Source organism: Acipenser ruthenus, chromosome 12 (assembly GCF_902713425.1).
Source record: "Acipenser ruthenus chromosome 12, fAciRut3.2 maternal haplotype, whole genome shotgun sequence".
Classification (NCBI taxonomy): domain Eukaryota; kingdom Metazoa; phylum Chordata; class Actinopteri; order Acipenseriformes; family Acipenseridae; genus Acipenser; species Acipenser ruthenus.
The window spans coordinates 35,131,435-35,155,299 of record NC_081200.1 but is presented as its reverse complement, the minus strand read 5'-3'; the positions used below and the strand labels follow the sequence as shown (position 1 = coordinate 35,155,299).

The 23,865-nt window shown below is 38.6% G+C and overlaps 1 protein-coding gene across 5 annotated transcripts in view; it reads left to right on the top strand.

Annotated features, from left to right (window-relative positions):
• The window catches only part of LOC117417209 (zinc finger protein GLIS1-like), a 95,265-nt gene that overhangs the window by 23,025 nt on the left and 48,375 nt on the right, over window positions 1–23,865 (top strand). For all 5 annotated transcript variants that reach the window (XM_059034937.1, XM_059034936.1, XM_059034935.1 and 2 more), the window contains 2 exons: window positions 13,127–13,331; window positions 15,146–16,427. In XM_059034937.1, the coding sequence (XP_058890920.1) occupies window positions 13,127–13,331; window positions 15,146–16,427 (1,487 nt within the window). The remainder of the gene's footprint in view (window positions 1–13,126; window positions 13,332–15,145; window positions 16,428–23,865) is intronic.

Below are 23,865 nucleotides of genomic sequence, written 5' to 3'. Positions count from 1 at the left end.
ATTACTAAGTTAATGTATGTTGCAGTAAATAAAAATAAGACATGTTTCTATAGTATTTAAATTGGGGTTGTTTCTTGGTTTTATGTTCTCTGTTGTCTTGCAGAGGAATGTTTTTAAAAGTATGTATGCTGGGCAGGTAAAATCACATGACTAGAGGAAAGCTGATATAGTTAGATCACATGGTTAGTGGAATAGAAATCCAGCAATATACAATATTGTACAGTGCATCGCTGGAAAACAGTATACTATAATACTTAGGGTATATGTTTAAAACAGAAAGTGTTTTCAATTGAGGGGACTGGATGACCTCATGAAGGTAAAGTCATCCATCCCCCTTCAAAGAAAACGACACTCCTGACAAACTTAAGGAGGGCATTTTGATATTAATCTTTCTACTCAGTTTCAATAGTAGACATTATGGAAACCAGGTGTTTAAAAAAAAAAAAAAAATGCATTTCAACTATTTTGATTTATTTGCCTTTAGTGGAAAGCGAGGGGGAAGGATGCTTGTGAGATCAAAGGGCACTGCATTGCCAGTAGATGTCCTTGCCATTCCTGTCCTGATTGTACTCAATTGAGCTTTATGGATCAGTTTCTTTCAGTGGGACCATGGCAGTAGTATGTCACTCAAAATGTCAGTCCTTCTGTTTTGGTTCTCTTCACAGTGATTTGATATATAGAATAGATTTGAGGGAACTGGATTTTTGCTATACACAGTGTGTGCCATTGGACTGCTCTTTCTATATATTGACACAAGTACAAGTTCTGAGTATCCTTATAACCCATACACAGTTGCTTACCGTCCTAGAACTCTTATTATACAACAAACGGACTCTGCTACTCCATTGTATGCAATGGAGGTCAGTCGTTCTTTTATTACTCAATAATGGAACAGCAAATATAGCACGGCTGAGAGATGACCCTAATAAAGGACACCAAAAAATGGTATAATAATAATAATGACATTGCTGTGTAATAATGAAACTTCCTTTTTCATATAATGCCTCCGGAGTTATTAGTTTGTAACACTCACACAGCAATGCCATTAACCCTTTAATCATTTACCGTCTTACATTTTCATATAGAAGGTAAATTCCCAAATCCAAATAGAAGTGTTTCGAATCATAACGCACTCTTTTCAATCCATTTTTCAGTTTGTTTATTTTTTGAAGTGTATGCGACCTTTTGTGAATGTTTTCCATTGAATTTCGAGAGGTGCCTACGGTATTATTTTTCAAGCACTCTTAATGTAACACAGGACAATAGCATCAGCACAACCTGTGGTGTTTAGTCCTGGAATCTTGTTGCGTATCATTTGGTCCCTCGACCCGCCAGGTTTCATTGCTGTTATAAAACATCTGCCATGACAGTGTCAAATGGTGTGTAGGGACACTATGAGCATCCAGAAAGCATTGGACCTGAAGAGATTGTTCAATCTGGAGAACAAAATGCTGCTGCAAGAATCCGATTTGAACTTTTTATATCTTTTTTTAGTTTTAATTTGATCACCTCTCGAGGTCTGATCATTTTTCTCTTTGAACCCCTCACTCCCTAGTTGGCTTACTTGTGTTTCTGTTGTGGGCGTGCCTGCTGGGTTGTGGCGTGGTGATCTGCATAATTCCTATCTTTTTGGACCGTTTCACGTCGTAGTGTTGCTGTGAGCCATTCTGTTGCTAGGGTATGCTTCATTTGGAATATATCTGTGTGGAACGCTTCATTCATTTGCCTTTCAAATGATCTCTGTTTCTTTGCAATTGCACAGTCTTCCTTGGTCAGGATGGTTTGGCTAGTAGTTTATCCATGTGTTACCCAATTGTGAGGTTGTGTACTTTGATACCTGCCACATGCTGATCTCTTCTCAATGCAAGGGAACCACAAGAACGCAGCTATCAGCCAGGTTTGTAGGGAAGTCAAGTATTTAGATTATTCTTTCTCATAAAGCTTTGTATTTTGTATTGTTCACTATTCTTCTGCATGAACCAAAACACCTACTTTGGGATTCATAGAAAATGTGGAAACTGTTCTTTTTTTTTTTTTTTAAATGACCATATGTTACCACCAGGTGGTGCCATACGCACTGTAAATCAACCTTTGTAGACTCAATGGTAAACAATAACACACTTGAATTCAGCCAAAGTATTCAAATCATGAATTCCTCCTGCATACAATATTGTGCAGTAACAAGCTTTCTAATGTTGTGTGTAGTTCTTTATAGCTGATGTCTTTGAAACTACTGTACGTCACTGGCTACAGAGCATGTCATTAGAGGAACAAGAGTTATGCCATTTAAGAACATGAAAAACAGCTATTAAAACTGAACAAGTAAATACCATAACACACTGAGTTTATCCATATGAAAACCTTCATGTCTGGTAATTCAAATAGCCCCATAAAGAAAACAGACATTTCTTGGTTTCAAGTTTAATTGAGAGTTTTCCTTCTGTCCTTAACCAATGTCTTTTTAAGCCAAGCACCTGTTTTTTAATTTTTTTTCTTCTTCTGTAGACAACGTTACTATTTTTCATTTACTTTTGCCTTTAGGGTTTGACTTGTACATCCACTGCTAAACCAACAATCAAGTACCACAAAACTTCAGGGTTGCAGACGAAAATATAGACCAGCGTTCTAAGCTGTATTGTAATGTCACTGGACACTTGATTAGATTTGGATTGAGGTCGGCTCCCCTCAGTCACTGGGGATTTCTCCTGGCTGTTCAGAGACAGCCTGGCACTGGTGTTCCTGATGTCAGTGTGTTCAGGTACAGGGTGTCCTGTTCAAATATACCTGCAGGCTCTGGGGAGACCCACTGGCACTGGAATGAAGCGATGTCTTAGACTTGCACTGGACAATCTGTGTACGAGTCCCAAGTAAAACCAGTGCACTCAGATTGCGATGATGCATGGATCTTCTCTGTTTTTTGTGGAAATGCATTTACTGTAGCTGATTTAAGCACGTCTTGCAGAAAGGCTGATTCCCCACACAAGTGCGTATTTGTGTGATTTATATATGTGCTTGCTATTGCCATAAAGCCTTGTGCTATAAATATAAATTACAATGTGCTTGTTCTACAACAAAAAATAATTAAAAAAAAAGAAGGAAAAAAAAAGTAAGTAGTAAATTTGCTATAGTCAGTTACTATATATATATATATATATATATATATATATATATATATATATATATATATATATACATTCTTACATTCTAAAGATATACAAGTAATACAAATTAATATATTCCCTTTGGCTAGTAATGTCCCAAAAGATTTTTTTTAATTTGTTTTTTTTTTTTTTGGGGGGGGGGGGCGAGTGTAAAAAAAAAAAAAAAAGAACAATGTAGAATTTAGAAAAAGGTTCATTAAAACAATTTTATGCTGTAGTTAATATACAACATGTGTAGTTTGAAACAATTATGAGTGCACAGCACATTCTTCAAAATCTTTCCTTCTGACGTCTACTAAAAGTTATTTTATGTGCATACAAGAAAAAAAGAAGAAACTCCATGCACTTTATTAACTACTTCATTTCTGATCGTGCGATTTATGAAGCTAAAGAGGCTGTATTTTACCTGGCACAATGGTTTTTCAACAGCATCTGTCTTTTTGTTTTGCAGCTTGTTGTACCTTGAGTTCAACTGTTTGACGTGGATCAAACTGAAATTCCATTTTAAAAACATTTATAGTAAACTACAAAAGTTCAGTTTAGCACATCTGCTTTTCATTTCATGCATCTCGGAACCTAAAAACATTAAAAGTTGGCACTAGAGAGCCTTCACTTCTGCAGTTAACACAGTGCTTAGGTGACTTAAAAGGCTGAGAGAGAATTATAGAAAATGAAGTGTCACTGAAATAAAAAATCACAGAAGATTACCACCAATTACAGCTAATAATGCCAAGACATCTGCTGATCAGATGCATGAAGCTGTATTGTCCCTCCGTGAAGGGAAGGATATTTAAGGTGGAAGATTTATTGAAGAGGGCCAGGGCACTTGGAAAAAACATTATTCCTTGCCGAAGTAAAGGGTTTAAGGTTTTGCTAGATTATTTATTGTAAAACTCCAGAAGGTCAAAACTTCTGTGTTGGTGGACATTGTGGGACTGTGCAATTAACTGAGACATATACATTTGTTACGCTACATGATTAGGATTTTGCTTTTGTTTTAATCTCCGTCTAGATGAAACAGGGTTGGTGGTGGGAAAGGCTGACTTGCTGGGACTTGCATTCAAACTCCTAAGAAGTTATTTTCTTTCACCTGAACTCTGCAGGGTTCAAGCTAAAAACTCCATAATGCTTGAAACGAGAAGAGGGGTTCTATGATTTAAGTCCATCGTGCAAAACATTTTCTACCTGATTTCTACCAGGGCCTGCAGTTTGGACTTGCATACAGTAGGACTAGCAATTGTTCAGTTTTATGGGTGCATCAGTTTTGCTGTGATAATATATATTTTTTTAAAGATGCACGTAATGGACTGCAACGAATAAGACGCAGCTCAATTTAGAGGCAACATTTTTTAAATGTTATATGCAACAGGTTGTACATACAGAGTAGAATATGTTGTCCCAAACATCATGTATCATTTGCTCAAGATAAGGCTGAAATAAGAGATTTGAGATTTGGGGTTCAGGAGATACTGGATACTTACTTGGAGGTAGATATTTCTTCTGCTGGCCCATCTACAGTCTCAGAATGGCATTTCTCAGCAGGGCTATGCACTAGTATTACCAGCTTTCTGAAGATTAGCTGGCTAAATAAATGGCTGGAAAAGTGCTTTAGGTGATGGCAGCCTCATCCCTCTTCCTGAAGAGAAAATCTGGGAAAAATTAGATGAGAACATCCAAAAGGAGGTCCAATTTATACGCAAGTATGCTGATGGAATCTGTGCATGGGCAACACCGAGACAAAATCACCATGGAAACTTCCATTAGAACATTCTAATTGCCCTGATTATTACACTGATGTGTTGAGGATGGTCACGTTGTCTTGTTTTCCTATGTCTGTCACACAGGGCTAGGCAGCGGTATTGGTTTGTTAACACCTAGTCAGAGAACCAGAAGAGAAAATGGTCTTGATCTGTAATATTTTTTAACCTGGTTAAATGTACCTTTTCATCTACAGACAGAACCAATTTACCACTCTTCTTGTATCTTCAGTGTTACATACACTGCACACATTGTTACTGCTGTATTACTGTATTAGACCCTTCCTAATCATTGCAAGGCTGTTCCCATCACAACTGCATAGTACAGAACTGTCACAAGGATGTCTGTGTGCTCCAGGTTGTCCAAACTTTGTGGCAAAATGTTTATAGAACGAAAACACTTTGTCTACACTGATGGAAAAGATGACACCAGAATGGAGGAGTCTAGTTGGATTTGGACTAATTTAGTGTGTTACACAAACGTTTGCTTTTTGAATGATAGATCTGAACAAATTGGTTTTGTTGAATACATATGTTGGTAGATCTGTGTAAGATCATGGAACAGCTTGATGGTCGTGGTAAACTTAAAAGACAACGAGCCTTGGCAGATCACTGACTATCGCAGATGGCTGTTTTGTCTTTTTCTTTCTTTCATACTGTAGATATTTCTGGCATGCAACTGTAAAGTTCAGAACCAAGTTGCATGTGATTTCATTGCGTTCTGTATACAGCATCACAAGACTTATAACTGGTGGCATTAGACGTGTCTCATAACGAACAGTGAACTTCAGACCCAGAATCCAGATACATCATTACTATCCACTGACAGTGTCTTTTGATTGGTGACCTAAAAATATCTTATTGTTTATTTATTTATTTATTTAGCAGACGCCTTTATCCAAGGCGACTTACAGAGACTAGGGTGTGTGAACTATGCATCAGCTGCAGAGTCACTTACAACTACGTCACACCCGAAAGACTGAGCACAAGGAGGTTAAGTGACTTGCTCAGGGTCACACAATGAATCAGTGGCTGAGGTGGAATTTGAACCGGGGACCTCCTGGTTAGAAGCCCTTTTCTTTAACCGCTGGACCACACAGCCTCCTCTTATCTACATTTGAAGTAAGTGCCTTTGTTCAATAGCCTCTTAAATGTGCGTGCTCTTTCTAGTTAGCAGCGTATTTGTTTCCTACAAGGTGATAGCGGTCATAACCGTTTCTGTTCCAGTGCTGTATTCGTCCAGCCTCATTAAAAGGGAAGTTCTGTTGGGCTGCAGATGTTAGTAGGTAACACAGTGAGTCAATGCTCCAGTTTGTTTCTCTCCTAAATTGCTTTGCAGGACTTTAGGGCAGTTTGTTGTAAACGGATAAGACACATCTCGATGGAACAATCATTCCTCCCTTATTATATTATTATTCTGACATCTATTTATGGTTCTGTCGGTGGTATTGGGAGTTCTTCATGTATACATCTAATGCCCGGGTTTATTTTGGCAAAAAGCGAAATATGGAAAGATTTTTTTTTTTTTCTAAATTTCTTTAAAAAAGTCTTCCAGTGTAATACAGTCTGCTCTGTTAAATATAACTATTTCAAGCCGAGTAGCCATTGCTTGGTGTCTTGTGTTGTGAGATGCATCACATACAACCTGTCCCTCTTTGTTTTAGTGTGTGTGTGGTGTGGTGAATTGCATAAATTAGTAGATGAATCTACATTTTTGTACATCAGTTTGGTAGTTTGGGTAAGTGCATGCACATACTGAATGTTCTGGAGAAAGTGGATGAATTTAGTTAATTCTGTTTCTAAAAAAACACCTTGCATTACAGAGCGGTCACTAGGGCTTTCACGGACTTCTGCATTATTATTATTATTTTTTTAATTATTTTCTCCCCAATTTGAAATGGCCAATTATTTTTAGGCTCAGCTCACCACTACCACCCCTGTGTTGACTCGGGAGGGCGAAGACGAACACACGCTGTCCTCCGAAGAGTGTGCCGTCAGCTGTCCGCTTTTTTTTCACACTGCGGACTCACCATGCAGCCACCCAAGAGCTACAGCGTCGGAGGACAACGCAGCTCTCGGGCAGCTTACAGGCAAGCCCGCAGGCACCCGGCCAGGCTACAGGGGTCGCTGGTGCACGGTGAGCTGAGGACAATCTGGCCGACCTAACCCTCCCTCCCCCCGGGCGGCGTGCAGCCAATTGAGCGCCACCCCCTGGAAGCGCCCGTCCTCAGTCGGCAAAGGAATAGCCTGGACTCGAACTCGCAACGTCCAGGCTATACGGCACATCCTGTACTCCATGTGGAGCGCCTTTACTGGATGCGCCACTCGGGAGCCCAGACTTCTGCATTATTTTGTTCATTTAATATAAACTGAATTTATTGTTGTTGGCTTGTGTCCATATCTCCATGTAACAAAATAAACTTTCGAGTGTGACTAGTTCTGTTAATGTAGCTAAGCTATAAATCCTAAGCAGCACAGCGATTTTATATTGTCTGAAATGATTTTCTTATTTATTTTTATATTTATATATATATATATATATATATATATATATATATATATAGATATAGATATAGATATAGATATAGATATAGATATATATAGATAGACGCAATGTTTTGAGTTACATGGCATATAGTAGGGCAGGTACAGTATGTGCTTTACCTCAGAATGAGCACAGCTCAGTATGTTGCTACAACAAACCTTTAGGATCCCATTGTAACACTGAAACCTTTGCAGAACCGTTAGCAGGAGACAGCATTACTAAATTGGCAGCAAACTGTCCACAGGTTGTGAATGTTCAGTAGGCCAGGTTGACTTTTAGATTAAGGTGATTTGTTTTTTATTCACAGTATTGAAGGTTACATCTTGGGAATCACCAATCTAAATTATTTATGTATTTATTTATTTTTAAAAAATCAGCATTTAGCCTTTAACTCAGTCAGCACTGCCAACATTTCTTGGAAAGATAACACCATGCAGAACGACAGGAGATTTTTAAAGTAATCTAATTTTCTAAAATGTATATCGATGTCCATTTATGTTTTATTTTTCACTATAAGACACTTAACCTTTTTGAGAAGTTATCCTAGGCTTAAAATCCCTTCCCACGCATCACCACCCCATACCAATGGAAGGTACCAGCTATATTACCGGTACATATTGTACTATTCCATTGGCACGAAAAGCGTTCACTGTTATTTAACCCAGTTTAATCCACTTTCACTGCTGTTAACCTGGAGCTGACTGTTGATATGGGGTTATACAAAAGCTAGTGCTTTCTATTTGATTAGATATAGATGTGTGTGCATCAGCAAGTCTGCTTTCATCGGTATGTGTACATGTGTGTGTCTCAGGTGGAGAATAGCTTGAATAAACAGATACCATTACTTGGTTACCTTACACTTTGGTGCTTTACAATGGGTTGTATGGATTCTTTAACAGGACAGTCACTGTATACTCTGTATTGAAGAACAGTCAGTATTAACAGCATGAATTCCTGCAACAGATCGCAGCAAAGTACATGAAGACTTTGTGAAGCTAGCTTTGTGTTTCCTTAAAAACAGGGCTCACATGAGAAGCTAGGCATTATTTTTACATACTTTTATTATTATTTATTTCTTAGCAGATGCCCATTTCCAGGGTGATTTACAATTGTTACAAGATATCACATTATTTTTACATACAGTTACCCATTTATACAGCTGGGTTTTTATTGGAGCAATCTAGATAAAGTACCTTGTTCAAGGGTACAGCAGCAGTGTTCCCCACCAGAGCCCTAACCATTATTCCACGCTGCTGCCCTACTTTTGTACAACATGGAAAAACAGATGTAGTTATTCAAGCAACATTTTGTATGCATGCATATATTTTTGTTTTTAGTTTAGTACTATACTCTGGTTTGCATGTGGACAGCCATAAACTACTTTTACAATTGCGTTGCTTAATTATCAATAGACTTTGGGGCAGATTTACTAAGATCCTGCCCATTGGGAGCCTCTAGGAAATATTCAAGTTTTGTATTTGATCAGGGTTGACAATTTAGATTTTTTTTTTTATTTAAATCAGATTTTTTTTTTTTTTATTTAAATCGAATTTTTAGATTTTTGTTTTTATTTTAATGATGGAATTCTTTTTGTAGAACCGTAGCTGTAGCTCTACAGTACCTCCAAACTGTAAATTTAAGGATGTTGGAAATGGTGGTTTGTGAATATATTACTCAATCTTAAATGAACACATAAATAAAGCAAATTATTGACCATTGTGGCATCCTCTAAATGTGAACTACAATATGTGAACTACAAGAATTTAGCGATGGAGTACGCCACAGAAAAATACCCCTCACTCATCCCAGTCATTCTTTTACTTTTCTTTCTTTGATTTCCTCTCACACACGCAGTTGTTATTAGGTCCACTTTGCTTTTTATAGTGTGTTCAATTCTTAAAGTTCCTGATTGCACCACTAAATAAACCTGGTTTCAGCGGGTCTTAACACAGCGCTCAATTGTCTATTTTGGACCCCATCGCATGTCATCAGAATCTCTTTGGCGAATATGTTAATGATGGGGCAGTCACTTTACAACGGGGCAAGACGTCTTCAAAATACCATTTCAGTGCAGTATATATTTTTTTACGTCTCTGCTTCATTTATGCACCACAGAATTGGGGGTATGCGCCATTTGCACTTGCACTGCGATCAGACTACAGCCCTAAGAGTTTTAGTTTATAGACAGTAAGAGTTTAAGATGTTTGTGTTAATAAAAGGTTTTTAAAACATACTTTTCATGTCTTTTCCTTCAGAAACTATATAAAATAATAAATCAATATTTATTTAAGGAGGCAGTGTTGTCCAGTGGTTAAAGTCCAGGGCTTGTAACCAGAAGGTCACCGGTTCAAATCCCACCTCTGCCACTGACCTGACTCACTGTGTGACCCTGAGCAAGTCACTTAACCTCCTTGTGCTCCATCCTGCGGATGAGATGTTAAATCAATGTCCTATTGTAAGTGACTCTGCATATAATGCGCAGTTCACAGCCTACCTCTGTAAAGCGCTTTGTGATGGTGGTCCACTATGAAAAGCGCTATATAAAAATAAATATATTATTATTGATTTAAATCAGCCAACCCTGTATTTGATTAAATATTTTTTTGCAAAAAGATGTTATTAATCTGGAGACCTGAGAAAAAGACTAATCTTTTATATAAATCACTGTTTCACGGCGGCATTGTTTTGACCACTGGTCATATTAATGATCTGATTTCACATATCCATGTTCTTTCATCACCGATGCCTTTCCTTTACATCTTGCCCCCAGGGAGGCTTTGTTTTTGTTAACAATGTATTTCTAGTTTGGTATTGCATTACGATTGTAATGTCAGAATTCAATTTGGTTATGGGAACCATAAGGGAAAAGGCTTCTCTTTACTGCCCTCAAGCCACTGAGGTGATTACAATCTGTTTGGTCTTTAACTTGGCCTGGACATTTGTCTCAAAGCTGGAAGAGATGCAATAAATGCCTGGGAGGAAGACACTGTAAAAGCCAATGAGGCAGAGAGGAATGTCTATTTTAGTAACTTAGAATAATTTAAAAGGATCGTAAGAAATGCACTGAATAAAATAGCTAACATGATTAGGCAATTTCAAAAAACCTCCTGGTTTATCCTGTCCAGGCCCCATAAATAAGGGATGAGGGCATTATTCTGAAGTCTAATTTGCAACAAAGATAATAATCTAATAAGATTATGCCCCGTCCTCTCCCTGTCTGTAAAATGTGTATGAACAGTATAGTTTACCATCCTGCACTGTGCTTCACTATGCTTAGACTAGGTTTTAGATGGCATTTTACAGTGTCGTTGCTATTCTGTATATAACTATTGTATTATTGACAACTGCCTCTTTGGAAGCAAGACCGAATTCTCATGAGCTAATCCAAGCAATTCAATAATTGAAAAAGAAAAATACATTTTTCACCAATGCAGTTTCCTCAGCCATTTCTTTTTTTTATTTGTGGGATTACCCTTTTTCAGCAGGACCCTCCAAGGGTAATAGCATCAGCTTGGTTGGTATGGGTTACTTGATTCAATGGGGACCTCCTTGTTTATTTTTCTCTATAGTTTGTAGACCACACAGCACTGTACACCAGCGCTGTTTTCCCTGGTCTGATTAGATCTCTTCAGAAGTTTTCTCCTTTGGCTCTGGAGTTTGTCAGGGGTCATTCTGGGTTGTCAGCTTTACACCCATGGTCACTGCAGCTTACAATGCATTCATTTTATATATTTTACGTGTAGACTTGAAAACCAAATCCGTAGCTATAAATGTAACTAAGGTGAAGAAATCACAAATAATATAATATAAGAAAGTACCTGTGCATCGGTAAACCCACTCAAAGCTCTTTTTGAAATGCCTAAAAGTGTTGTGTGGTATCAACAGAGTGGTACAATCAAGAATCCTAGTTATCTAAATGTATCTGCATTACAGTGGATCAAGATATTTTGTCATTTCATATGTCTGAAGGATCTGTGTAGTTGACCATAGATTATTAATCCAAGCACATATGTTCCATCAACAGTAGTTGCTTTAAATTGGATCATGATTGTATATTCTACAAAAGAATGGCAGACAATTACACTTTTTAAGGTTGTTAGGGGTAGACTGCTGTTTTGAGGTAGACGTCTATCCATGTTCTACCACCCTCCTTCATTTCATTGTCCCCCTTTAAACATGTCTACTGCTTAAAGGGTAAAACAGCCCAACCATTGAGTTCTTTGAAAACGAAGTAATAAGAGGCATAAGCATTGTCTTCTGTTTACTTAATTGGTTAAACAATAGAAGAAGCATTCAATTGGGTACTGGATCTCTCTGTGGTTTGTCTGCAACATGAAAAGGACCGGCATTGAACAATTTGACATCAGCCTTTCAGAATGCAACATCCAGAAGCTCAAGTTTTAAAATCTGCATTGTGTAGGAAATGTTTTTATATTGATAAAATGCCATCAGTGTGATGCCATTAACAATAACAGCATTGAAACACATTAAATTAGATTGAATTGAGTTAGTCAGCTGAAACTCGCCGTATGGTATATTTGACCTCAAGTACGGCAAAGATATCACTTTTCATTTAAGAGATATTGCAGGTTTTCTGACCACCCATTCTATCATTGATGTTACTTTAAGAAATCCATTAAACTACAGTATTTTATTGTAACGATACAGTTTTTGAGAAGAGCAAATTATGTAGCGTGGAAAGAAAGATAGTGATAAACCAGTCTAATTGACATGGTGTATTATACAGTGAAACAGCAGATGTCTGAAACATTCTCCTCTCCAGGCCTGTACAGTGTTCACAGCTGTGAGCTAGCATGTGAAATAGCTACTTTTTTTTTTTTTTTTTTTTTTTAAATAATGTAAATGCTTTATTAAAGTTATTTTAACCATTTCCCCATTACAAATGCTGACAGGGAACCACAACAGTCCCCTTCGGAAATTACAGCTGTGTTTTGCAGTATATTAACTACAGTAGTGTAGCAACAGTGTATTCAAATAATCAAGAACTTTTCAGTCAACAGTGAATATTTTAATAAATTATTCGCTTCCCCATCCTAAAAGCCTCATTAGTATTTCGATGGGACAAAAAGTTTGTAATGTTGTTGGTGCATTGTGGGTAGATGAATGTCTTGGAAAAGATTATACATTTACCATTGAGAGATATTGTGTTAATTATCAAAATAATCACTAGAATTACTGACAAGACTTATAATCATCTAATTCATCCCTAATATGAACCCCTTATGAGCATCCCAGTATTCAGTTCATGCTTCCCCTGCACAAATTCTGGTGCTCCTGATTGAAAGGAATAGCGTATCTGGATACTAGAGACGTATGGATGAATCGTGATACTTTCTTTACTAGATGTATCGTAATAGAGCAGGGGTCGGCAACGTGTCCAAATACGTCCAACACGCACACGAACATAATTGTATATATGGTAACTTCCGTTTTGTTTGTCCATGGCCACTGTGATGCTTATCAGATAAATTATCTTTCTCCTCGAGCAAAAGTTGAAAAATGTATTCTCCAGGTGAAGTATGGCACATGATGTTTGAATTAAAAGTACCAAAGCTATCTGGATTATGTTTAAAATGTAATGAGACCAAGTGCCACACTGCAGGTTAAACAATGAATTACATTAATGACATTTTGTGTTGCAGCAAATGGTGGCTGCAGCCTTTACTGCTCCCTGTCCGGGAAAAAGGAGTCCCTGAACCTGGTGATGAGCGACAGATCTTTAACAAGGTGCAGACAGAACCTCGTTCTCCATTCAGGAAGCCACTCCACCAGCGATCACACTGCATCCCTGTGTGAAAGAACGCTGCAAAGCCTGCGGCTCACTGCCATCCCACACCCAGATACAAGGTACTCCTCCTGTCACTGTGGCTGTCGTCTTCTGAGCCATCACAGATCACCATGTTTCTAGTAGTAGGATCTGAATGGAAATGTTCATACAGTGTACTGAAAGGCTATGTCGATGTAGACCCTTCTTTTTTGGCCGTACATATTGTATAAAGTTCCCTGTAATTAAAAATGTACACTATATGCATATCTTATTTTCTGATAGGCCCCTGCTAATGCACTGACTTGCATTATGGTCAAAGTTCTTAAATTGTGATCAGCATTGTCAGTAGTAAATGAAACTTTGCACTTGGCAGCCATCAGATGCCAATGTTTTTCAATTTGAGTACTCTATCTGTGTCTAATACAACTAGATAGATGGATAGAGATCAACATTTCTGTATGATTGCATAAGAAGTCAGATACAATCTTAGTAGACATACAGTGGTCAACCATTATTGTTACATTTTCTCCAAATTAGCTCATCTGTACATTTGTTTTTTGGCACAACATGTTTAAAACTTTGGAGCATCAGTCAGGTAAAATTACACAAACAAGTTTATCAGTGATGATGAAATGCAGGCTTGGAACAGCCCATTTATTGGAGTGGCATGTTATTTTCACTTGAGCTGCCTACAAAATAATAGGTTATGACACCCCCACCCCCACCCACCCATTGAGACGCATGATAGCAGTAATAGATTTTGAAGTGTTTTGGACACATTCAGTATTAGATCGTCCTTCTTAGTAGTGTAAACTTTGAGTTCAGCCAAACTTGTAATAAATGTTAGAGCGCAGTAACATTCAGCTTTTAACTTCTTTCATGTGCAAAGTGGTGAGTGCAGTAATCACGTATTTATTAGAATGTCATTATGCACTGTCATGTCACAAAGATAATTCATAAGAATCCAGACAAAAGTATTCCTTTTATTAACAACAGAAAAAAAAACCTTTTGCTTAGATCTCTCTGGAGCTTTGCACAAAATCTATAATGAGGGAACTGACAGAAGTCATTATAGAAAAGATCAGAGTAACACATCAGGAAATATGAACTCCTTCCTATTCATTCAAGGAAGATTCCCACAATAATACAGAGCATTGTAAATGGTAAAAGTTCAGAGGCCGCTATTATGCCAACACACCAGATGACTATGCTGATTTAATTGAATAATATATAACTGGGTTGTACCTGCTTGTGTTGACAAAAAATATATTGTTATCATTTTATAAACAAGTTTCTTTTATTTTCAAGATGGCTAAATATTTATATGTAATTTGACAGTAAAAAGCTCCACAAAACGGTGACTTTTGTTTTGTCCAAATCACCACCAAAACTCACAGAAATGTGTAAAAACAAAAAGTTGACTGATGTTTCCCCTTCTTGATTGTCGCTGTTCACATCAATGGGACACTGTTTGTTCTTGAAAGTACCTTCTAAAAAAACAAGCTTGAATCCACACTCTGTCTTTCAGTCTAAGTGTAATAAGAACACGCCTGTTCAATGATAATTCCTTTTATCTAAAATGTATTAATATTATTCTACATTTGGTTTACATGCAAGCGCAAAGCTGCTATGTTTCCATATATAATGCTAGTAGTAGGTGGAGTTTCTTTTCATTGCTCCCTGATTTGAATATATATATATTTTTTAGCATAACATCACTGAATACAAGCTGATCAGGTTGACTGGCACAGTCTGGGAACACAGTGTTTGACTGTTATAGCGGTCTGAAAGTAGCGGAGACAGATTGGCAGCCCTGAGCCAGCTCTGCATTTTATCTGTCAACAGGAGACAACCAGTACGAATGTTCTCTTGTTTGCTTTTATCCACCTTACAGATCCTCTGGCTTTCAAGACACATTAGTGCCAACTAGCACCACCAACACCTCCAGTAGAACCGGTTTGAATGGAGGAGGACACCTCCACCCACACATTAAGCAGGAGAGCCCTAGCAGCTACAAAGCTCTATCTGGGGTCCCTGTGAGCCAGGAGGTATCTTCTGGAGGAGGGGGGACCGAGATGCGAGGAGGGACAGCTAGCCTACTGCATCCCGAAATAGAACTGGCCAACAATAGCTTCACAAACTCGCTTTCATCGTACTCGTTTAATAATGAACCAGGCTCCTCCCAGGGCTCATTGTCAGCTGGCAGCTCCCGTCATTCAGCGAGGCTGCTGCATTCAGGCAACCTGAAGAGGCGATGCATCTCTGTGGCCCCGGCAGCCGCCCCGTCTGAGGGAATCGATATCACAGCTATCATCTGCTCTTCCCAGATGTCCCTGGTAGCAACCTGCGTCAACGGACTGCGAACTAATTCTCCTGGCATTTCCTCTCACCCCAGAGCGGCCGCTGGTCACCTCTCGGGAAGCTGCAAGCCCCAGAGCCCCCCTCATCCGTGTTCCCAGACAGAGGAAAGCTGCAGCCTGCCATCCCCTGGAGCCTGCCTCGTCTCCTTCTCCTCCTCATCCTCCATAGGCTCTCAGGAGCCAGAGCGCAGTGACTGTGATCAGCAGCTACAGATGCACCTTAACCACCAGCAGCAGCAGCAGCAGCACACCCCACAGCAGCAGCAGCTGGAACAACCAGATGGTCTCGGCTTCCTCATGAACAATATGGCGCACCACGGGGTGCTGGAGGGTTGTCAGAAAGCCAGCTTTTTGAAACAAGAGCCGCTGGACGAGTTCACACAGAGCGAAGAGCTTTTCCATCATCATCACCACCATCATCACCTCCACCACCATCATCGTCATCACCATAGCCTGCCCCCGCCTTATCATTTGCACCAGTACATCAACCAGAGCCAGAACGCCGTGTTTCACCTCCAGGGCCAGCCCCCTGCCGCGGAGTCCAAGCCCCTGTCCCAGCCTGAGAGGGAGGACAGCACCCTCAGCGGGGGCAGTCCCGACAAGCAGGTGTGCAGGTGGATCGACTGCAGCGCTGCCTACGAGCAGCAGGATGAACTTGTGAGGCACATCGAGAAGATGCACATCGACCAGCGCAAAGGGGAGGATTTCACCTGCTTCTGGGCTGGGTGCGTCCGGCGATACAAGCCTTTCAATGCTCGCTACAAACTGCTGATCCACATGAGGGTTCACTCTGGAGAAAAGCCCAACAAGTGCATGGTAAGTCTTGCTGGTTCTTTTCAGAACTGCAGTTCTCGGGTAACAAGGAGACAAATCCAACCGCACTGTGCCAAGGTGTTTTTTATAATTCTTTTTGATGCATGCATACTGTAGATACATAGACACAATCCCCTTTACTCTCTTCCTAATGCCTTCAGAGTGACTCCACCATCAGGAATGGTCCATTTCCAGTACTATTCACCAGTAGCTTTTGAAATACCACTCTTAACGTATCTTAATAGTAATTATTCTATATCAAATGTTGCCTGTACGGAATACAGGGCCTAAGAGGTAAAGGTGAGTGCTTCAGTTTTCATCCAGATATAAAATGTAACTGTTTTTGTCTTTCCAGATGTGGTTTAGTAACTGTACAGTTATATTACTGTGTTGCATCAACCTGGTAAAGGACACAAAGTAACCCTTGCCCTATGTTGTGTTAAATAACTTTGTCTGCAGTGCTTGGCTGGCGTTTTCCGGTCTAAAGAAGTTATGCATCTGGGTCCAAGTCCACATTTATTAATCCTCAGAAACCCTTTTTGACTAAAGCATCATTTCTGTTTTAAGTCCCCCGATAAGCATTGGCAAGGTAAATGCAAATGGATCGCCAGCTGTAGTTCAAGATGACAACGGGTGTCTAAGCTAATGATCTTAGCAGCATCGGATCATAAGAATGTTGCCCTGAAACGTGTAAATCTATCTGATGCCATTTCAGCAGTTAATAAACGAGTCAATACAATAAACCACCCCTTGTGGGGGAACCCCAGTGGAATTTATATAGAGATAGGTATTTAGAGCCTCCATTCTTTATATTGTTAGAGGAGTGTGTTTCTGTAACTTTAAGGGTAAGAACACAGCAAACTGATTCTTCCTTAAATTGTGTCAGGGGAAACCAGATATTTATTTGGTCTGACCTTATTTTGTAGGAGACCTGATTTAGATCTTAAAGCTCAGTATAAAAAAAAACCAAAACATCTGCTTGACATAACCAAAGATGAATAGACTTGACCCCTTAGAAATCAGAGATTGAAATCTTCTGCTGTCCCAAGGGAATCAAGAGCAGTGGCTTTTTATTCAAACCAACAGGTCTGAATACTGTATTAGTTAGACTTTTGCTTCTCCAAGTGTGATTGGAGGCACTGCCAATGTTAGGCATTCATTCTTTCAGCTCTCTTAAGGGATTGATAACAATTCATTTCAACCTTCAAACTAACCAACTAAGATAGATTTACACGTTTCAGGGCAACATTCTTATGATCCGATGCTGCTTAGATCATTAGCTTAGACCCCCGTCGTCATCTTGAACTACAGCTGGCGATCCATTTGCATTTACCTTGCCAATGCTTATCGGGGGACTTAAAACAGAAATTATGCTTTAGTCAAAAAGGTTTTCTGAGGATTAATAAATGTGGACTTGGACCCAGATGCATAACTTCTTTAGATCGGAAAACGCCAGCCAAGCACTGCAGACAAAGTTATTTAACACAATATAGGGTAAGGGTTACTTTGTGTCCTTTACCAGGTTGATGCAACACAGTAATATAACTGTACAGTTACTAAACCACATCTGGAAAGACAAAAACAGTTACATTTTATATCTGGATGAAAACTGAAGCACTCACCTTTACCTCTTAGGCCCTGTATTCCGTACAGGCAACATTTGATATAGAATAATTACTATTAAGATACGTTAAGAGTGGTATTTCAAAAGGGACTGGTGAATAGTACTGGAAATGGACCATTCCTGATGGTGGAGTCACTCTGAAGGCATTAGGAAGAGAGTAAAGGGGATTGTGTCTATGTATCTACAGTATGCATGCATCAAAAAGAATTATAAAAAACACCTTGGCACAGTGCGGTTGGATTTATTTATTTATTTATTTATTTATTTATTTATTAAAGATTAATCTAATCTCTTGCAAATAATATCTTGTTTAAGAAAGACAACCAGGGGCTCCCGAGTGGCGCATCCAGTAAAGGCGCTCTGCGTGGAGTGCAGGATGCGCCCTATAGTCTGGAGATCACAGGTTCAAATCCAGGCTATGTCACTGCCGACCGTGACCGGGGGTTCCTAGGGGGCGGAGCACAATTGGCCGAGCGCCGCCCAGGTAGGGAGGTCTTAGGTCGGCAGGGGAATCCGCAGTTCACCGCACACCAGTGACCCCTGTGGCCAAAAGGGCGCCTGCGGTTCTGCAGTGGAGCCATCAGATCTGTGTTGTCCTCCGGCACTATAGGTCTGGTGGCTTCGCTGTGGATCCGCAGTGCGAAAAATGTCGGATTGGCAGGAGGACGTTTCGGAGGACGTGTGTTCCAGCCTCCGTTTGCCAAGTCGCCAGGGGGTTGCAGCGGTGAACCGGGATACAAATAATAATTGGGCATTCCAAATTAGGGAGAAAACCAGGGTAAAAACCATTGGTGGTGACTAAATTAGGAAAAAAAAGAAAGACAACCAAGACTTTGAGGCCAAGTGTTACTTGTTCCTGGTGTATATGAAACATTTTTTTTACCAACCTGAAATCTGACATCTTTAAGGCTATGTGTTACCAAGCTTTCACTGGTTATATGTGTGGCATTCCTGTCATAAAGGTTTGTACCTCAAAGGAAATGACAGCAATAGCTATAGTAATTCTTTCAGTTGTAGATAGGGGAATTCAAACACAGATGTCACAGCATAGAATGATGAGACAGTGACACAACAGAGTCCTGCTGTGTGGATTAAAGATGCTAACCAGATGCTTGCCTAGCAACAATCATGCTACATGTAGAGTTACTGGATAAATACCAGGATATATAGCAACATGTGTTACATAAAACCAGATTTTCTGGATAGAACTTGATATAGCTAGAACTTGAAATGTCATGTAAAGTATATGCTGAGTGACTCAGGTTTGGTAGACAGGTAAGTGAACACAAAGCTGTACCAAACTGCAGTTCTGGGTGCTTTCTCGTGCTCATTGTAACTTCATATACTGTAATTGAATGGAGAGGCACACCTGAGCATGTCTGATGTGTATGCTGTGTATTAGCAAAGTTTTTGGTAATAATACACTGAATAGCCCCCCGGAGACTTCCAAGGATAAGGCTGTGCACTTTGGCAGAATTTGACTGTTCATGATCAGGATGGTGACTGTGTGGGTGACTGTATGCATGTACTGTAATAGACAAAGGCATTTCGGAATTTAAGCTATTTGTGCACAGGAAACAGATGAGACATTTTGATTTAAAACCAAATGCTCTACAAAAAGCTAGTTAATCCCTTTATTATCTTTCCAACAGCAGTTTCCACTGTACAATCATGAGGTAAGCTTCCTCATGTCCAAGTATAACACCCCCCAATACCACAGCTGGTTTGAATTTGTTACATTCAGTGTCTTGGCGAAAATAATTATCAAGCCTAGAATAATGAAGGTTTCGGCTGTGACAGGTCTTACCTGTGTTCTCTTCCAGTGCTGTAATTTAACAAAATCTCGCTCCATTTTTTGGGGGGTTTGTAATCTTCTCTAATTAACTGCCCGCTTAAAGCATTCTACAGTAGTTGCTCAAGGCAGTGCAAGTAGTTTAAAGGAAACTCCATAATCTTTCTGTAATATCCTGTTATGTTTCATACCTAATTCAAGTGTTGTTTTAGTTTATTAAATTGTGCTTTTGTCTACATTAATATTAAAAAATATATCCAACAAAAATAGTGCAGTAATAGTTCTAAGGCTTTGATATCCTAGCAGTCAGTTTAAGGCAATTTTGTGGATTTGTCGTCTCAGACAGTTTAAATTGCCAGCCTTAAAGCTCACGTGAATATTTTTCAAAGCTACAGTATCCTGCGGTCAATTAGAGATAATATTTACATATGATAAAAGTATACTGAACTTTACACCTGGAAGTTTCACATCCTCCTCGTCTTTATTTTATTTTTTATATACAAACCTTCAATTTATATTTAGATTATTTTTATTATCTTCTATAAAGTTCTAGATACATTCCCTCTCTTGGATACAGTTTAGTAAATCAAATACTGTCCCAAATAATCCCAGTAAATTTGTCAATGGCATTAAATACATTTTCATATTCATCACTGTCCATATGCAAGTTTTAAAACTGGTCCAAAGGCTTAAAAACACATACAACACAAACAAACCTTTTTGAGACATTTTATTGAGTACATGGTTTGCAAAATGAAGGAAATCAGTAAGGACTTTGATAAGTAATGAAGTATGAAGCTGAAGACAAATAATGTTAACTCTTAAGTTAATTGAAACCGAGGTATAACTATGACCCGACTACCTTGTTTAAAGTTTCTTGAAATTTGAGAGTGCCTTTAACTTTACAGAAGACAGTGATTGACGTCAATATCCTTATCAATGTAAACAACTAACCTCCAGGGCTGTCTGAATTACTTAAAACTAATGTGTGGATGCCAAAAATATCTCTGTCTGGCTTTACCCGAACCAGTCAAACATTGCTGCATCCAAATAAGAAGTGTGATTTATTTTCTTTTAGTAGTTTTAAATACAATAAATGGAGTAGCTGAGTTTATTTAAAGGGGGCTGTGCTGAATTAGGTTTTCTGCCTGTCAGCAGAAGAACTTTGAACATCAAAAAAAGAAAGTGAAACCACCAAACTGTGATCAGGATCATAAGGGTAGTGATATAAAAAGTTTATTTCATTAGGCTGCAACAGTGGCAGTCAAAAGGTTAAAGCTGAAGTTTTGTGAATACTGCAGAGTCCTCTGCCCTGATTTGATTATGTTTATAATGTCTTCAAAACATTGCTTTGCGTTTTGTTCTTTGTGTTTCAAGAATTCACAATATCCCGCAATGTTTCCGTTTAACTTAAAAGTTCTGGGATTAGTCAAGCAGTCACTTCAGATAGCTTTTATTACAGTGACAGTCTGTGGTTATTTCAATGTGGAATTACTTGACACATAAAAGAGCTGTATTTGATCTCCTTGATTTGCTTTGAGTTTTTGCGATTCCTGAATCATCACAAGTGAAGACAGAAAGAAGCATTCTGAACTGTGTTTGATTAAAGGACAAGGGTCTCTCTGGTATATATGATCCAGACCACAAAATATCTCTATCTCTAAATCTCTATATCTCTAAGGTTTAATTAAGGGGACATACAGTATTGCACAGTAAGTAGCACTACAGTACTGTATTTGCCAGTACTGTAGTGCTGAGGTCAAGTTTAGGATTTGGCTAGTTGTAGATGCAAACGCGGCTCCCTCCAGTCTCCCCTGGTTACCACTTACTATAGGTACAGCTACTCTATACCCTTAAATTTACTGTTTCCACCCTGTCTATAAACAATCCATATGTCTTGAATAATGTATGTATGCATTTTTTTTAATGGAATGCACATACAGCATGCAGTGTTCCAAAACAAAGCCTCTATTTGAGTAGCTGAAGATTTGACAGAGGATGACTGTACTTGTTGCTTTATAGAAGTAAGATTCAAATGATCCCTTAGTGGATCCGATATGTATCACGACACGATACATCTGACTTGAGTAAAATCTGTTGAATTTTTCAGGGACCCCCTGGGATTTACTCACTGACCGCAAGCCTGAAATTTCAGAATATACTCTCAGGTTTTTGGCAGCGTAATATTTTAAGCTACTGGGAGTAACTATACTATTTCAAACACATTTTCTTTAAAATAGGTCACTTAATATTTATTTTTACATCGTATCTGTGACTTTGAATTATGTTCAAATGATACATATGTTTGCTCTTCGTCCTCGACCAGCACACAGCAATGCTCATGGATGCTGCATCTCACTTCAAATAAAACATGAACACCCCATAAATCATGTTGAAGCCATCAGTCTTAATTCACTCTGTCATCAAACTCATTCAGCATATTCCCTTTTTCTGACACTTTTGCAGTACCTGCCAGCACATTTCAGAATAATTTACCAGTGAAATACAAGCATCAAAGACTTTGAAGAATAACTCCCTTTTATTTTTGTACATGGAACAATTTTACATGCCAGCATTGATTAGTCTTGTCAAAATATATATATTTTTATTTTGCCAAGTGAAGGTTTTGATTTGTTTTTCCTCTATAATTGCATTAACTGGTTTTAATGTTGTATCTTTTTCTTGTATCTTATCATACCCCCACCTTGACCCCTATTGGAAACAAAACTTAACCTTGTGCAAGTCTTGCTAAGTAAACATGTTAAAAATTAAAGATAATGGCCTGAAAATACCAATTAATTCAGTGGAGGGGTCTGGATGACATCATAAACACTCAAGATGTTTGTGCTGTAACTTTAACTTCGTAACTCCATACATTTGCTGTATATTGCAGGCAATGCCAGCCTATTCTTTTTACAAATGATCTTTAGGAAAGGAAAGTGTGTGCCCGCAGTTTACTTAAAAAGTACAGCAGCAATCTGAAAGAATTTCTGTACAGTTTATTTATTTGTTGGAGTAATTATCATTAATAAACATTTTCAGGTTTAGAATTGTTACATATCTTGCTGTTTCTCAGGATAACGTATATTGTTACATGTATGTACAATTGTAAAGCATAGGAAAGAGTGGCAACATGCATCAAATGGATAGTATCAGCAAATTTACTGTTAACACACAAAATTGTCCCGGTTTAACATAAAGATGGCAAATTTACTTCCCCCATCGAGTAAGGTAAAGAAGAAACTGTAAAGCAATGTTTCGGATCCTAATGCAAACAGTATTACAAAGTTCACAGTGCTTTATCACCTGATCAAAACATCTATGTAGCTTGTTGAGACCTGAAAGAGATTGATCTGCTCTTCATGCACTTGGCTATGTTCATTTCATATTTCAATAGCGGCTCCTGACTTTAATAACTGGAGAGGCTAAACAACAAAACCTGCTTTATATATATATATATATATATATATATATATATATATATATATATATATATATATATATATATATATATATATTTCAGGCTTCAAACATAAAGATATGAAACTGTAATTTTTTGTGAAGAATCAACAACAAGTGGGACACAATCATGAAGTGGAACGAAATTTATTGGATATTTCAAACTTTTTTAACAAATAAAAAACTGAAAAATTGGGCGTGCAAAATTATTCAGCCCCTTTACTTTCAGTGCAGCAAACTCTCTCCAGAAGTTCAGTGAGGATCTCTGAATGATCCAATGTTGACCTAAATGACTAATGATGATAAATAGAATCCACCTGTGTGTAATCAAGTCTCCGTATAAATGCACCTGCACTGTGATAGTCTCAGAGGTCTGTTTAAAGCGCAGAGAGCATCATGAAGAACAAGGAACACACCAGGCAGGTCCGAGATACTGTTGTGGAGAAGTTTAAAGCCGGATTTGGATACAAAAAGATTTCCCAAGCTTTAAACATCCCAAGGAGCACTGTGCAAGCGATAATATTGAAATGGAAGGAGTATCAGACCACTGCAAATCTACCAAGACC